General features: G+C 42.8%; 1 protein-coding gene across 1 annotated transcript; it reads right to left on the reverse strand.

Moving 5' to 3' along the window:
- Positions 1-13,433: 13,433 nt before the first annotated feature.
- Positions 13,434-15,243, reverse strand: LOC125531463 (metacaspase-1). The gene is made up of 4 exons (XM_048695857.2): positions 14,632-15,243; positions 14,220-14,550; positions 13,823-14,144; positions 13,434-13,716 (listed from the first exon to the last, which is right to left on the reverse strand). Exons 1-4 carry the CDS (start codon positions 15,065-15,067, stop codon positions 13,657-13,659), a joined length of 1,149 nt encoding a protein of 382 aa, XP_048551814.1. The 5' UTR covers positions 15,068-15,243; the 3' UTR covers positions 13,434-13,656.
- Positions 15,244-16,219: the final 976 nt, after the last annotated feature.

The following is a 16,219-nucleotide window of genomic DNA, read 5'->3' on the forward strand; positions in this document are numbered from 1 at the left end:
TTTATCTAAACAAAAATCCCATCCTTTATAACCCAATAAAGAGCATTGTTTATCAGATGGAGTATTTTTTTTATCGGGCCGGTTTCTATAGGTTTTCTTGGTCGGTTTCTATCCAAAAAAACATCTATTGGGTTTCCTTTACAGATTGAATTTTTTAAAATCTTGATAAATCAATTTTTTAATGTTACGGATTTTTTGGATATAATTTTAAAAAGTAAGTGAATTTAATAAATTTTCATTAATTTTAGAAAATGTTCTCGAAATGTATAGAATGTTCTTGAAGTTTGATCTTTCTTTAAGTGTGAACATAATTTTGAGATGTGAGCATTCTTAAAAAAAGGATGTTTTATAAAAGGCCTGAAGATTTTTTAAAAATTTAAACACTTTTCAAGACGCCGACATTTTTAAAAATTTTGGTATTTTTTTAAGACATGCCTCACCATCGCATTGCGTGGAGACCTGAGAAGTGGCGGAGGTGGAAGGCGCCTCTGGTTGGTACACTTAGTTGCATAGGGCCCTTTCTGCCCACACTTCTGGCAAGTCACATCTGAGAGCGGGCGAGAGTGAGGAAGATCTCTTGTCCTCAAAGCCCGAGGCCTCTCCTGATAAGTTGGGTTGGGAGGGTGGGAAGGACCACAATCTTTGAGTTGCTTGTGCTGTTGAGGACGAAATGGAGGGGGACTTGGAACCCAGAAATTTTTCTGTTTGTGAAAAACCTAAGAGAACGAAGAAGGTGGGGTGGAGTCCCTGAACCTCTTCCTTGAAGTTTCCATCCTGTTCTTAGCTGTGTCTTGCTTAAGAGCCAAGTTGTAGAACATTGAGAACTCAGTCGGGGTGTAGAGCGTAAGGGGAACTTGCAGATCATCCCTGAGACCATTCCTGAACTGATAAATCTTGCTTTCATCATTTGGAACATCTTGCTTGGCATAGTGGGCAAGCCTTTGGAAATCTGAGTTATACTGATAGACAACCAGCGTGCCTTGCTTGAGATTCCTGAACTTCTCGCACATGCCCTCTACTGCACTTGTGGGAATATAGTGCGCTCTGAAGTGTTTGCAGAACACGCTCAATCAATCACCTGGCCCTCTCTGGAATCTTTGTATGGTTGCCACCAATCCGCAGCTTGATCCTTGAGGTTGAAGGTAGCAAACCTGATGAAGTCCCCTGGCCTGAAATTACTGCTATCAAAATGCTTCTTCGTGCCGCGAGCCAATCTTCTGCGTCCATAGGCTCCAGGCAAGAACTGAAAGTCTTGGGCTGATTGCTTAGAAACTAGTTCAACGTTGCAAATTGGGGCTGATTGTAGAAGTTCCTTGCCCTTAATTTCCTTGGTTCCTTCTTGCTTCAACTGGACTATTCTTGCTTCAACTCCATGACGTCCATAGGCTCCGGAGTTATGAACGTCTGGCAGAGTAAAGCCGATGACTACTTGATAGTTCGGTGTGCCATGCTTTACGGCTTAGAACCGGGACTTTAACGACGTTTTGAACGTCATGGAGCATATGAGATGTTCCAGGAGTTGAAGTTCATATTTCAAGCAAATCCCCGGATTGAGAGATATGAAGTCTCCAATAAGTTCTACAGCTACAAGATGGAGGAGAATAGTTCTGTCAGTGAACATATACTTAGAATGTCTGGGTACCACAACCACTTGACTCAACTGGGAGTTAATCTTCCTGATGATAGTGTCATTGACAGAGTTCTTCAATCACTGCCACCAAGCTACAAGAGCTTCGTGATGAACTATAATATGCAAGGGATGGATAAGACGATTCCTGAGCTCTTCGCAATGCTAAAGGCCGTGGAGGTAGAAATCAAGAAGGAGCATCAAGTGTTGATGGTCAACAAGACCACCAGTTTCAAGAAAAAGGGTAAAGGGAAGAAGGGGAACTTCAAGAAGAACAGCAAGCCAGTTGCTGCTCAAGTGAAGAAACCCAAGTCAGACCTAAGCCTAAGACTGAGTGCTTCTACTGCAAAGGAACTGGTCACTGGAAGCGGAACTGCCCCAAGTATTTGGCAGAAAAGAAGGATGGCAAAGTGAAAGGTATATTTGATATACATGTTATTGATGTGTACCTTACTAATGCTCGCAGTAGTGCCTGGGTATTTGATACTAGTTCAGTTGCTAACATTTACAACTCGAAACAGGGGCTACGGATTAAGCGAAGATTGGCTAAGGACGAGGTGACGATGCGCGTGGGAAATGGTTCCAAAGTCGATGTGATCGTCGTCGGCACGCTACCTCTACATCTACCTTCGGGATTAGTTTTAGACCTGAATAATTGTTATTTGGTGCCAGTGTTGAGCATGAACATTATATCTGGATCTTGTTTAATGCGAGACGGTTATTCGTTTAAATCAGAGAATAATGGTTGTTCTATTTATATGAGTAATATCTTTTATGGTCATGCACCCCTGATGACTGGTCTATTTTTACTAAATCTTGATAGTAGTGATACACATGTTCATAGTATTGAAGCCAAAAGATGCAGAGTTGATAATGATAGTGCAACTTATTTGTGGCACTGCCGTTTAGGTCATATTGGTGTAAAGCGCATGAAGAAACTCCATTCTGATGGATTTCTGGAATCACTTGATTATGAATCACTTGGTACTTGTGAACCATGTATCATGGGCAAGATGACTAAAACTCCGTTCTCCGGAACAATGGAGCGAGCAACAGAGTTATTGGAAATCATACATACTGATGTATGTGGTCCAATGAACATTGAAGCTCGCGGTAGATATCGTTATTTTCTCACCTTCACAGATGATTTGAGTAGATATGGGTATATCTACTTGATGAAACATAAGTCTGAAACATTTGAAAAGTTCAAAAAAATTCAGAGCGAAGTCGAAAATCATCGTAACAAGAAAATCAAGTTTCGATGATCTGATCGTGGAGGCGAATATTTGAGTTATGAGTTTGGACTTCATTTGAAACAATGCGGAATAGTTTCGCAACTCACTCCACCTGGAACACCACAGCGTAATGGTGTGTCTGAACGTCGTAATCGTACTTTACTAGATATGGTGCGATCTATGATGTCTCTCACTGATTTACCGCTATCATTTTGGGGTTACGCTTTAGAGACAGTTGCATTCACATTAAATAGGGCACCATCTAAATCCATCGAGACGACACCTTATGAACTGTGGTTTGGCAAGAAACCCAAGTTGTCGTTTCTTAAAGTTTGGGGTTGCGATGCTTATGTGAAAAAGCTTCAACCTGATAAGCTCGAACCCAAATCGGAGAAATGTGTCTTCATAGGATACCCAAAGGAGACTGTTCGGTACACCTTCTATCACAGATCCGAAGGCAAGATATTCGTTGCTAAGAATGGATCCTTTATACAAAGGAGTTTCTTTCGAAAGAAGTGAGTGGGAGGAAAGTAGAACTTGACGAGATAATTGTACCTTCTCCCTTATTGGAAAGTAGTTCATCACTGAAACCAGTTCCAGTGATTCCTACACTAGTAAGTGAGGAAGCTAATGATGTTGATCATGAAACTTCTGATCAAGTTACTACCGAACCTCGTAGGTCAACCAGAGTAAGATCCGCACCAGAGTGGTACGGTAATCCTATTCTAGAAGTCATGTTACTTGACCATGATGAACCTACGAACTATGAGGAAGCAATGATGAGCCCAGATTCCGCAAAATGGCTTGAAGCCATGAAATCTGAGATGGGATCCATGTATGAGAACAATGTGTGGACTTTGATTGACTTGCCTGATGATCGGCAGGCCATAGAGAATAAATGGATCTTCAAGAAGAAGACTGACGCTGACGGTAATGTTACTGTCTACAAAGCTCGACTTGTTGCGAAAGATTTTCGACAAGTTCAAGGAGTTGACTATGATGAGACCTTCTCACTCGTAGAGATGCTTAAGTCTGCCCGAATTATGTTAGCAATTGTCGCATTTTATGATTATGAAATTTGGCAAATGGATGTCAAAACTGCATTCCTTAATGGATACCTTACAGAAGAGTTGTATATGATGCAACCAGAAGGTTTTGTCGATCCAAAAGGTGCTAACAAAGTGTGCAAGCTCCAGCGATCGATTTATGGACCGGTGCAAGCCTCTCGGAGTTGGAATATACGCTTTGATAGTGTGATCAAAGCATATGGTTTTATACAGACTTTTGGAGAAGTTTGTATTTACAAGAAAGTGAGTGGGAGTTCCATAGTATTTCTGATATTATATGTAGATGACATATTGTTGATCGGAAATGATACTGAATTTCTGAATAGCATCAAGATCTATAGAGATAGATCAAGATGCTTGATTGTACTTTCACAGAGCACATACCTTGATAAAGTTTTGAAGAAGCATTTCTGAGTGGGAGCTCCCGTAGCATTTCTAATATTATATGTAGATGACATATTGTTGATCGGAAGCATCTTGATCAATGAAAGATCTTGGTGAAGCTGCTTATATATTGGGCATCAAGACCTATAGAGATAGATCAAGACGCTTGATTGGACTTTCACAAAGCACATACCTTGATAAAGTTTTGAAGAAGTTCAAAATGGATCAGGCAAAGAAAGGGTTCTTGCTTGTATTACAAGGTGTGAAGTTGAGTCAGACTCAATGCCCGACCAGTGCAGAAGATAGAGAGAAAAGGAAAGGTGTTCCCTATGCTTCAGCCATAGGCTCTATCATGTATGCAATGCTATGTACCAGACCTGATGTGTGCCTTGCTATAAGTTTAGTAGGGAGGTACCAAAGTAATCCAGGAGTGGATCACTGGACAACGGTCAAGAACACCCTGAAATACCTGAAAAGGACTAAGGATATGTTTCTCGTATATGGAGGTGACAAAGAGCTCGTCGTAAACGGTTACGTCGATGCAAGCTTTGGCACTGATCCGGATGACTCTAAGTCACAAACTGGATACGTGTTTTTATTAAATGGTGGAGCTGTCAGTTGGTGCAGTTCCAAGCACAGCGTTGTGGTGGGATCTACGTGTGAAGCAAAATACATAGCTGCTTCAGAAGCAGCAAATGAAGGAGTCTGGATGAAGGAGTTCTTATCCGATCTAGGTGTCATACCTAGTGCATTGGGTCCAATGAAAATCTTTTGTGACAATACTGGTGCAATTGCCTTGGTAAAGGAATCCAGATTTCACAAGAGAACCAAGCACATCAAGAGACGATTCAATTCCATCCGCGATCAAGTCAAGGAGGGAGACATAGAGATTTGCAAGATACATACGGATCTGAATGTTGCAGACCCGTTGACTAAGCCTCTCTCACGAGCAAAACATGATCAGCACCAAGACTCCATGGGTGTTAGAATCATTACAATGTAATCTAGATTATTGACTCTAGTGCAAGTGGGAGATTGAAGGAAATATGCCCTAGAGGCAATAATAAAGCTGTTATTTATATTTCCTTATATCATGATAAATGCTTATTATTCATGCTAGAATTGTATTAACCAGAAACTTAGTACATGTGTGAATACATAGACAAACAGAGTGTCACTAGTTTGCCTCTACTTGACTAGCTCGTTGAATCAATGATGGTTATGTTTCCTAACCATAGACATGAGTTGTCATTTGATTAACGGGATCACACTAGTAGAAAACGGACCATTAGTACTGGTTTGTAAGGGCCTTTAGTGCCGGTTATGGAACCGGCACTAAAGGCCCCCCCCCTTTAGTACCGGTTCGGCACGAACCGGCGCTAAAGTGCCACCACGTGGCGTGAGCTCGCGCCCTGGTACGGGGGATCTTTAGTACCGGTTGGTGTTACACCAACCGGTACTAAAGGTTTTTTTTTGAAAATTTTGGAAATTTTTTTTGTTTTTTTTTGATTTTTAATTTTTCTGAATTATTTGATGATTTAGTCTTTAATCACCTTTCTTAACTGCTCAAGTGTGGATCACTCATTCCAAATCATCTAACTTCCCGACCGGTCACCCATCCCTCTCACTACTCCAGCCCGAGCACGCTTAACTTTCAGGTTCTATTCTCCTTCGTTTCCGAGTCTACACTTGTTGTTTTCCTGACAATAGTAAGATGTCAATCCTATTAACCTTCAGGAATTTTGCTTGAGCATGAAGTGACACATTTCACTGTTTGAGTTTGAAACTATTGTTTTTAAAAAACAATAATTATTTAGTAACACTAATATTTCTTGAATAATTAGTTTGACCATTGTTTGACCACAGTTTGACCAGATTTGACCAAAATTGAAATAACTAAAATAATTATTTAGTAACACTAATATTCTAGAATAATTAGTTTGACCATTGTTTGACCACAGTTTGCCCACTGTTTGAATTTTTTTCGATTTTTTTCACTCTAGATCTTAAAAGGCCCGTAACTTTTTTCTATTAGGTTTTTGAGGATTTTGAAAATGTTTAACCGGGTTCCCCCGTTAAATTTGGATGTAACTTTTCGAGTAGATGATTTTTCATATAAAAAACTTTTTCATCCGAGTTAGTATGCAAAAGTTATGCCCATTTTTACAAATTTCAGAGAGATTTTGCAAATAAAGTCAAAATTCACATTTGCAAATTTTCCCAACAACTAGACCACATATCACATGAGAAACTTATTTTCTTTTATTTTTTTGACATTTCCATTATTTTCTTTTATTTTTTTTAAAACTGAAAAGGCGATCCACGGGGGGGGGGGGGGGGGGGGGGTAGAGTTTGAAAATGGGACCTTTAGTACCGGTTCGTGGCACGAAACGGTACTATAGGTTAGACCCCTTTAGTACCGGTTCGTGGCATGAACCGGTACTAAAGGTTAGACCTTTAGTACCGGTTCGTGCCACGAACCGGTACTAAAGGTGATCGTGGGGCCCCGGCCTGACGCCAGCCTGCCACCACCCCTTTAGTACCGGTTCGTGCCACGAACCGGTACTAAAGGTTCAACACGAACCGGCATTAATGCAAATCCGTTCGAACCGGCACTAATGGTACCATTAGTACCGGCTCAAATACAAACTGGCACTAATGTGCTTCACGTTTGACCCTTTTTCTACTAGTGTCACATCATTAGAGAATGATGTGATTAACTTGACCCATCCGTTAGCTTAGCACAATGATCGTTTAGTTTGTTGCTATTGCTTTCTCCATAACTATACATGTTCCTATGACTATGAGATCATGCAACTCCCGAATACCGGAGGAACACTTTGTGTGCTACCAAACGTCACAATGTAACTGGGTGATTATAAAGGTGCTCTACAGGTGTCTCCAATGGTGTTTGTTGAGTTGGCATGGATCAAGATTAGGATTTGTCACTCCGATTGTCGGAGAGGTATCTCTGGGCCCTCTCGGTAATGTACATCACTATAAGCCTTGCAATCATTGTAGCTAATGAGTTATTTACATGATGTAGCATTACGGAACGAGTAAAGAGACTTGCCGGTAACGAGATTGAACTAGGTATTGAGATACCGACGATCGAATCTCGGGCAAGTAACATATCGATGACAAAGGGAACAACGTATATCGTTATGCGGTTTGACTGATAAAGATCTTCGTAGAATATGTAGGAACCAATATGAGCATCCAGGTTCCGCTATTGGTTATTGACCAAAGACATGTCTCGGTCATGTCTACATAGTTCTCGAATCCGTAGGGCCTGCACGCTTAACGTTCGGTGATGATCGGTATTACGAGCCGTAGGGTTAGTTTTATGTTGGTAGGACTATGTATTGGAGGGCAAGGGTGATAGCAACTTCAGCCTAGCATAGAAATTGCTGCATACGGGATTGAAGGGGGGCCAGTATATCTTAATGCTATGGTTGGGTTTTACCTTAATGAACGTTAGTAGTTGCGGATGCTTGCTAATAGTTCCAATCATAAGTGCATAGAATTCCAAGTAAGGGATGACATGCTAGCAGTGGCCTCTCCCACATAAAACTTGTTATCAGTCTAGTAACATAGTCAACTGCTTAGGGGTAATTCCGCAACTCCTACCACCACTTTTCCACACTCGTTAAACTAACGTGATTGTTTCTTTATCTAAACAGCCCCTAGTTTTCATTTACATGCTCTTTATTATCTTGCAAACCCATCTTACCACACCTACAAAGTACTTCTTGTGCTAGGTAAAGCGAACGTTAAGCGTGCAGAATTGTATCGGTGGTCGATAGAACTTGAGGGAATATTTGTTCTACCTTTAGCTCCTCATTGGGTTCGACACTCCTATTTATCGAGAAAGACTAAAACTGATCCCCTATACTTGTGGGTTATCAAGACCTTTTTCTGGCGCCGTTGCCGAGGAGCAATAGCGTGGGGTGAATATTCTCGTGTGTGCTTGTTTGCTTTATCACTAAGTTGATTTTATTTGCTGTTCTAAGTTGTTCTCTATCTTTAGTTATGGACATGGAACACGAAATGCAAAACAAATTAGGTGTACTTGCTACTCATGGAGATGGGGAACCTCCTAAAACCCTCGATGCTCGTTATGTGAAAAATATTAAACACTACTTTGATAATCCTGAGAAAACCCCATTCAACTTGATAATGGGATACACATTGGATCAATGTGAATACTTTAGGGACTATCGCTTGACTCAAAAAGGGAAACTCATATGGGATCAAATTTATATGTTGCATTGGTATGCTCGGAATTTATGCTTGAGATATGATTATACTTGTTGCTCTAGGATGAAGGCTCCACACCTTCCCTTTTCATGCAAAATTAATGATAATGAAACCTTGGCTTCTTATGCTAATGGTATATATGATTACTATGATGTGGAACAAATAGAAGAATTCGATGCTTTTAAGGGTGCTTATGAAATTGAATCTTTATTTGAAAAGTGTGAAAACTATGATGATGTTGTTTACAGACCTGAAATTATGCTATACTTAAATATTGCTATGAGAACTATGAATACAATGTTGATATTGATGCATTTCTTGAGGAAGTCTCCGCTGTCCAAGAAGAGACTAATATTTTGCAGGAAACTATGGAAGAAGAAATTGTTGACACTGTGAGCTCATTAGATGAAAAAGATGACGAGGAGAGCGAAGAACAAAAGGACAAAGAGAGGATTAGCTACCCGTGCCCACCTTCTAGTGAGAGTAACTCTTCAACTCATACATTGTTTAACTTCCCTTCGTGGATACCGAAGGATGATTGCTATGATAATTGCTATGATCCCATTGATTCATTTGAAATATCCCTTTTTGATGAACTTGATGCTTGCTATGCTTGTGGCCATGATGCCAATATGAATGATGCTTGTGGAGATGAACTTGCTATAGTTCCTTATGTTATGAAATAAATTGTTGCTATTGCACCCACACATGATAGTCCTATTATCTTTTTGAATTGTCCCAACTACACTATACCGGAGAAGTTTGCGCTTATTAAGGATTATATTGATGGGTTGCGTTTTACTACTACACATGATGATTTTGATGAATATAATATGCATGTGCTTGCTGCTCCTACTTGCAATTATTATGAGAGAGTAACTACATCTCCACCTCTCCATTTTTCCAATACGATAGAATTGCAAGAAACACCTTATGCTACGTATTGGCCTTTACTTTGTGTTCATGAATTGTTCCTTTATGACACGCCGATGCATAGGAAGAGAGTTAGACTTCATCATTGCATGATATATGTTGATTTGTGCTCACTACTAAATTACAAATCATTTTTAATTAAAATTAGCTTTGATATACCTTGGGATCCAAGTGGATCAATTACTTGAGCACTTTATGCCTAGCTTAATGGCTTTAAAGAAAGCGCTGCTAGGGAGACAACCCGGAAGTTTTAGAAAGTCATTTTATTCTGTTGAGTGATTTTATAAAGTTTAAAAACAAAAAAAAATATAGAGGGGAACCTAAAACTTTTCAAAAAGGAAACTGAAAGTAAGAAAGATGAGCACCGTTGAAGTGGGGAAGCTCCTTGAACTTTGTTCATGCCCATGGAAACTTTGTAAATCTTGAATTACAGAAACTTTTCAACAAAAATAATTATCCCCTTGTACAAATCCATTGTATTATAAAATTAATGTGCCAAGATTTTCCTTTAGGATGACTAGATTGCTTGTTTGGTATGTGCAGTGGAAAAATAGAAACTTTGGTTGTAGCGCATGAATTTACATTTTTTTACTGGAATGTCAAAAGTTGCTGAAATTTTTACACATTACTGCTATACAAATTATTTTGTCCTAATTTTTCAGAATTTTGGATTTACAGAAGTATGGTAGATGTTCAGATTACTAGAGACTGTTCTTTTTTTAACAGATTCTGTTTCCTATGCATTGTTACCTTATTTTGATGAATCTATGGGTAGTATCGGGGGGTACGAACCATGGTGAAGTTGGACTACAGTAGATATAATGCTAATATGAATTCGGAATGAGTTCACAACAGTACTTAAAGTGGTGATTTATTTTTATTAAACTACAATGGTACTTTGTTCACTACAGTAGATTTATTTTTATTAAACTAACGTGTGACGGCGATCTACACCAACACCTCCATCATATTCCCCAACATCTTCATCACCTTCCCCCATCTATATTCAGCGGTCCACTCTCCCGCAACCCGTTGTATCCTCTACTTGAACATGGTGCTTTATGCTTCATATTATTATCCAATGATGTGTTTCCATCCTATGATGTCTGAGTAGATTTTTGTTGTCCTATCGGTGATTGGTGAATTGCTATGATTGGTTTAACTTGCTTGTGGTTATGTTGCTATTCTTTGGTGCCCATCATATGAGCGCGCGTGTGGATCACACCATAGGGTTACTTGTATGTTGATAGGACTATGAATTGGAGGGCAAGGGTGATAGCAGCTTCAGCCTATCATAGAAATTCCTGCATACGCGATTGAAGGGGGACCAATATATCTTAATGCTATGGTTGGGTTTTACCTTAATGAACATTAATAGTTGTGGATGCTTGCTAATAGTTACAATCATAAGTGCATAGAATTCCAAGTAAGGGATGACGTGCTAGCCGTGGCCTCTCCCACATCAAACTTGCTATCGGTCTAGTAACATAGTCAATTGATTAGGGGCAATTCCGCAACTCCTACCACCACTTTTCCACACTCGTTAAAATAACATAATTGTTTCTTTATCTAAACAGCCCCGCGTTTTTATTTATGTGCTCTTTATTATCGTGCAAACCTATCTTACCACACCTACAAAGTACTTCTTGTTCTACGTAAACCGAACGTTAAGCGTGCATAGAGTTGTATCGGTGGTCGATAGAACTTGAGGGAATATTTGTTCTACCTTTACCTCCTCATTGAGTTTGACACTCTTATTTATCGAGAAAAGCTACAACTAATCCCCTATACTTGTGGGTTATCACTATGGAGATGGAAATGGCGGCGGCTAGGGCTTGTGAGAGAGGATGAAGATGGTTCTGTTCTGGCTTCGCTCGATGCTCCCATGTCGACATTTTGGCTTGGTCCCCTTTATAAAAGTTGTTCAGGTGGACGAGATGCCTCGGAATCCACACCATATGGGTGGTCATACAGGCGCTTGCGCTCATATGCAACACCGTCTTTTGGTTAGTGGCCGCTGGTGCTCCTCCTAGTGATGTTTTCTGTCTTCATTTTCATTCCTTTCCATGTTCTGACGTGATTTCTTCCCATTTTAGCCCATTTCCTGTGCAAACACATCAAAGAGAGGATTTGTGAAATCATTTGAATTCCTTAGTCATTAGTAGCAATATCGGAGTGAATATATCAATTTAAATGAAATATCTCGGTTTAAACTAAGGGTGAATGAGTGTAAAAATATCACTCATCAATAAGCCTAGGTAATACTATAGTTCCAACAAAAAAGCTTCCGAAATTCAGGTTATGTAGTCTGGATCAATTGGTACAAGGAGCCAATTACACGAATAAAAGCAACCTAATATCACACTACGCTCCAAATGTATCCAACCCCCATCAACACACAACCAAAATCTCACAAACTTGTTGACATCAACTTTCAAAATTTGCAACGATACTAGATATGGCAGTACATATGGATACTCTCCCAAGTACTGCCAAAGTCCTCTTGCTACCAATAGTACTGAAGTGATTTCAAAAATCGGCGTCCTCGGGTAGTGGAACTGTATAATGATAATAGCTATGACAAGAATCTCTTGTAGATCAACTCCTCGGGTCCAATCCATACAGTCAGGAGGCACCAAGACCAGGATGCTCGCCAGAACCGATAATATGACGGTTCTGAAAAGCTGCGTTATCCTAAAAAAGTTTGAAGGGGAAAAGGAGTGGAATCAAAACACCTAGGTTGCACTTCCTCACCATAGCGACGATGGGGAAAGGAGTAAAAAGAATTCCTACTATGCTAGGAAGCATGGTAGAGAAAGAGAACCATGGGCACAAAAACCCATGCCTTTTCCTAGTAAGATTTTAGAATCTAAAGATGAAGAATCTTTTCATCATTTTGTTGAATTGCTTAGACATTTATTTTTGCACGTTCTTTTGACTCGTGGTATGTAAATGCCTCCATATGCTAAATGCATGAAAGATATTGTTACTAACAAGAAAAATTCCTGAGGCTGAAATTTCTACTATGCTTGACAATTATTCTTTCAAATGTAATTTTCCTAAAAATCTAGGAGATCCAGGGATACCTGCTATATAACGCTCTATGAAAAGGAACTATGTTAAAACTTCTTTATGTGATTTGGGAGCTAGTGTTAGTGGCATGCCCTTTTCTTTGTATAAAAGACTTGACTTGAGTAAATTGATACCCGTTGAGATTTCTTTGCAAATGGCTGACAAGTCTACAACTATTCATGTCGGTGTTTGTGAGGATGTTCCAGTTGTGGTTGCCAATGTTATGATCTTAATGGACTTTGTTATATTTGATATGCCCAAGTATGACAATATGTCTGTTATTTTCGGGAGAACTTTTCTCAATACTGCAAGTGCTATTATATATTGTAATAAAAGCAAGGTTACCATCCATGTTAATGGTAGTGAGCATATGGTCTATTTTTCCGAAGAAAGCAAACAAAGGGAAGAATCTCAATTCTATCAAAAAAATTATGACTATCACTATTGGAGACTTTGAATTGTAGAAGTGTATGCTCTAGCCAATGCAACCAAAAGACCGATCTAATGGAAGAGACTAGGCAGCACATTATACGTCAACACTCCCCCTCACGTGTGCCAGCCGGGTCTTGAACTCAAGACCTCTTGGCTCTGATACCATGTAAAAGTGCATGCTCTAGCCAATGCAACCAAACGACCGATCTAATGGTAGAGACTAGGCAACACATTATATGTGAACATGAATTTCCTCTTCCGGTTCCAAAGAAAAAATATCAAACTATTATGATTGGAACCATGCCTTTCAAGTTGAGATAACTTAGCAACATAATCGTTATTTTTTCTCATGATTTGATTTGAATGAGTTAATGCATGAAGTTGTTTTAGGAAAGAGACAATTTGATTGACTTAATGCACGCGTCAAATGAACCCGCCTAAATTTGTTGCGCTTGAGCGAAAGGTTGTTTATAAGATGCTTGCGGGCGTAACATAGGGTTTGCGGAAGTAGAGATTACACGTCCCCGCAAAAAGAAAAGTAGAGATTACACAACGGATGCAGGATGAGCTTAACTACTAAACGGAGAGATCACAAGTGACATGGCGAAGAAGAGTGCCAATCAGAAACACGGTTATGGTTCCATAATTACAAGATAAACGGCTTCCTGTAGATGTCGAATGCTTCGGACGCGCACAGCTGAGGCTCCTGCAAAATTGATTGATGAAAGTTGAGGATGAATTGATGCTTGCGATTTGAAGTAGTTAACCTTAGTTGCAAGAGTAATAATAAGAGTAGCTAATTGATGGCTTACCTGTGCGTTGCTGAAGGTGATGACCCGGCGGAAAAAGGAGCCGATGGGCCCAGGGATGCCGGACTCACCGCCGTTGTCGCGGATGGTGGCCCGCATCGCGCTGAGCAGGCGACCGTAGGTGGTGCCCGGCTCGGACTCCACCGCCTTGATGAAGCTGTACGTCATGGCACCGGTGGAGGGGGAGCCCAAGAACGCCGTCGTGTTTGACTCTGCAGAGGTTTGGCTGTCCCCGCAACCGCTGAAGGAGATCGCCAGGCCGCCGCTGGTGCCTTTCTGCGCGTCCGGTTGACGGTTGTGGTTCTCCCATTGCCAGTACCCAGTTCTTGATTCGATGGAGGAGAAAATTACAGCAAGGAAAAGCTAAAATTAACTAGTATAGATTAGATGGTGTAGGCACCTGGATATGCGACAGAGGTAGGGGAGATCCAGGATGGTGCCGCTGTGACAGGTATCGATGATGGCGTGGAGCTTGACGCCTGCGCCGAGGGGGCGGACGATGGTCTCGTTGATCTCGTCGTCAAGGATCACGCCGCGATCCTCGAAGTCCTGAGGGCAGAGCGCTTCGTCGTAGCCGTCCACCTCGTCGCCGTTGTTGTCCAGCTTCTGGACGCCGTGGCCGGAGAAGTGGAACACCAGGGAGTCGCCGGAGGTGCAGCCCTCCACCAGCCACCGCATCGCCAGCCGGATGTTGTCCTTTGTCGGCCAACGGTTCGGGTCCTTCTCCTCCTCTGTCCATGGGATGGATGGATGCTCACAAAATCGAGCTTTACACGTTCAACTTTAACGAAAACGGTTTCTTGTTTGCTTACGCGTGAGGGCGAGGATGCAGTCGCTGGGGAAGCCAAACCTCTGGCCGAGCAAGTAGGCCATGCAGTTGACGTCGTTGACGGTGCCTTTGAGCTCGTACTTGGTGAAGCTGTAGCTGATGCCGACGAGGAGCGCCCGCTTCTTGCCGCGCGCGCGCGGGTAGCTGGCCGGCAGGCGGTACGGGTCGCCGGCACGCATCGACCCGGACGACGCGGGCGGCGGCGGCGGCTGCTGCGACGGAGACCCGAAGAGCAGGCCCTTGATGAAGCCCACGGCCTGGTGCAGGCCGCCGTTGTGCTGCGGCCGGCGCTCCACGCGCGTCGTGGTGTGGCAGAGCGCGCACCGGACGGAGCGCGCGCCCGGCGGCGCGGAGATGGACGCGCCGCAGCGGCTGCACCATGTTGTCCGCGTCTGCCTTGAGCTCGCCATGAATGACATATGTGAATGTGAGTAGCTAGCTAGACAGGCGGCATCAAGTGAAGAAGAAGGTATGAAGGTGATGAGTTCATTTGTGTCAGTGTTTCTGCGTACGAGATGGAATCGAGCGAATTCGACCCGTGGACCCTGTTGCGGTGTGGTGCGTTGTGGGTGGGCTATGGCAAGGTGATGGTACTGATGCTGCCTTTCGGTTCGCCCATGGCTAGCTGCTTTATTCCGACGAGCATTCGATGCTTCATAGCGACGTGCGGGTAAGAAGGAATCCTATTTCATTCGCGTGCTTTGCCGCGCAGGTTCGTTAGTTGTATATAACTGTACAAATGCCCGTGCGTATGCAACGAGCGATTAAATTAGTAGAACATGGGCCTTGTGTCATTCCGAAACACTTTTTACATTCAATTTTTACGAACGATAAACAGGTATCCTTGAGTATCACTTTTCAGGAAAAGCCTCTCTAACATTGTAGAGGATGTGCTCTCGCGACCTGCTTGGCGACCCGTGGGGCGACCCGCCGGGGCCGGCCGCAGGCGTCTCGGAGAGCCCTGCCACCGGTGATCCTCCCACCATAGATGTGCCTCCATCGTCTAGGACCGCTGCTGTTGCCGGCCCCGACACTGGCGGCGATCCTGTGCTCATCTCCGGCGACAAGAGTCCGCGCGCCTCAGTGTCGGCCGTCGTCCCCGACCAGGTACTGTCTTCCATGCTCATGTCCTGTCTTCCTTTCTCTCCAGGGTCCCGTTCGATCCTGCAACCTACCCTGCTCTCTCCGATCTGGGAGAGATCTGGGCTGTCGCCCCCTTCTCGGCGGCGTGCTTCTCGGCGGCCGGGGTTGCCAGTCTCCTCTCCTACTTCTTCTGCTCGCCGAGCGAGCATCTCACGGCTGTTCAGGTCGGTCATCTCGTCTTCTTCGTCCGGGTGGCTAGCGTCGCCGTCGCCCGCTTCGTTCTCACCGTCGGGCCGGGGCTCATGACCGCCATTAACCTCTCCTTGCATGGGTCTCTGCGTGGGGCCCGGGCGGTGGCTGTCAGGGCGAAAGCGAGGGGCATTCAATCTGCTCCCAACCCCCGCCCCCAGTGTCAATTCACGGACCGGACGACGCGGCACGCCGAGCGGCTTAATGCCTATCTGGCGCCCCATCCCGTCCAGCTCTAA

This window comes from Triticum urartu, chromosome 1A, assembly GCF_056163025.1.
Source record: "Triticum urartu cultivar PI428250 chromosome 1A, HENAU_Tu73, whole genome shotgun sequence".
Lineage (NCBI taxonomy): Eukaryota > Viridiplantae > Streptophyta > Magnoliopsida > Poales > Poaceae > Triticum > Triticum urartu.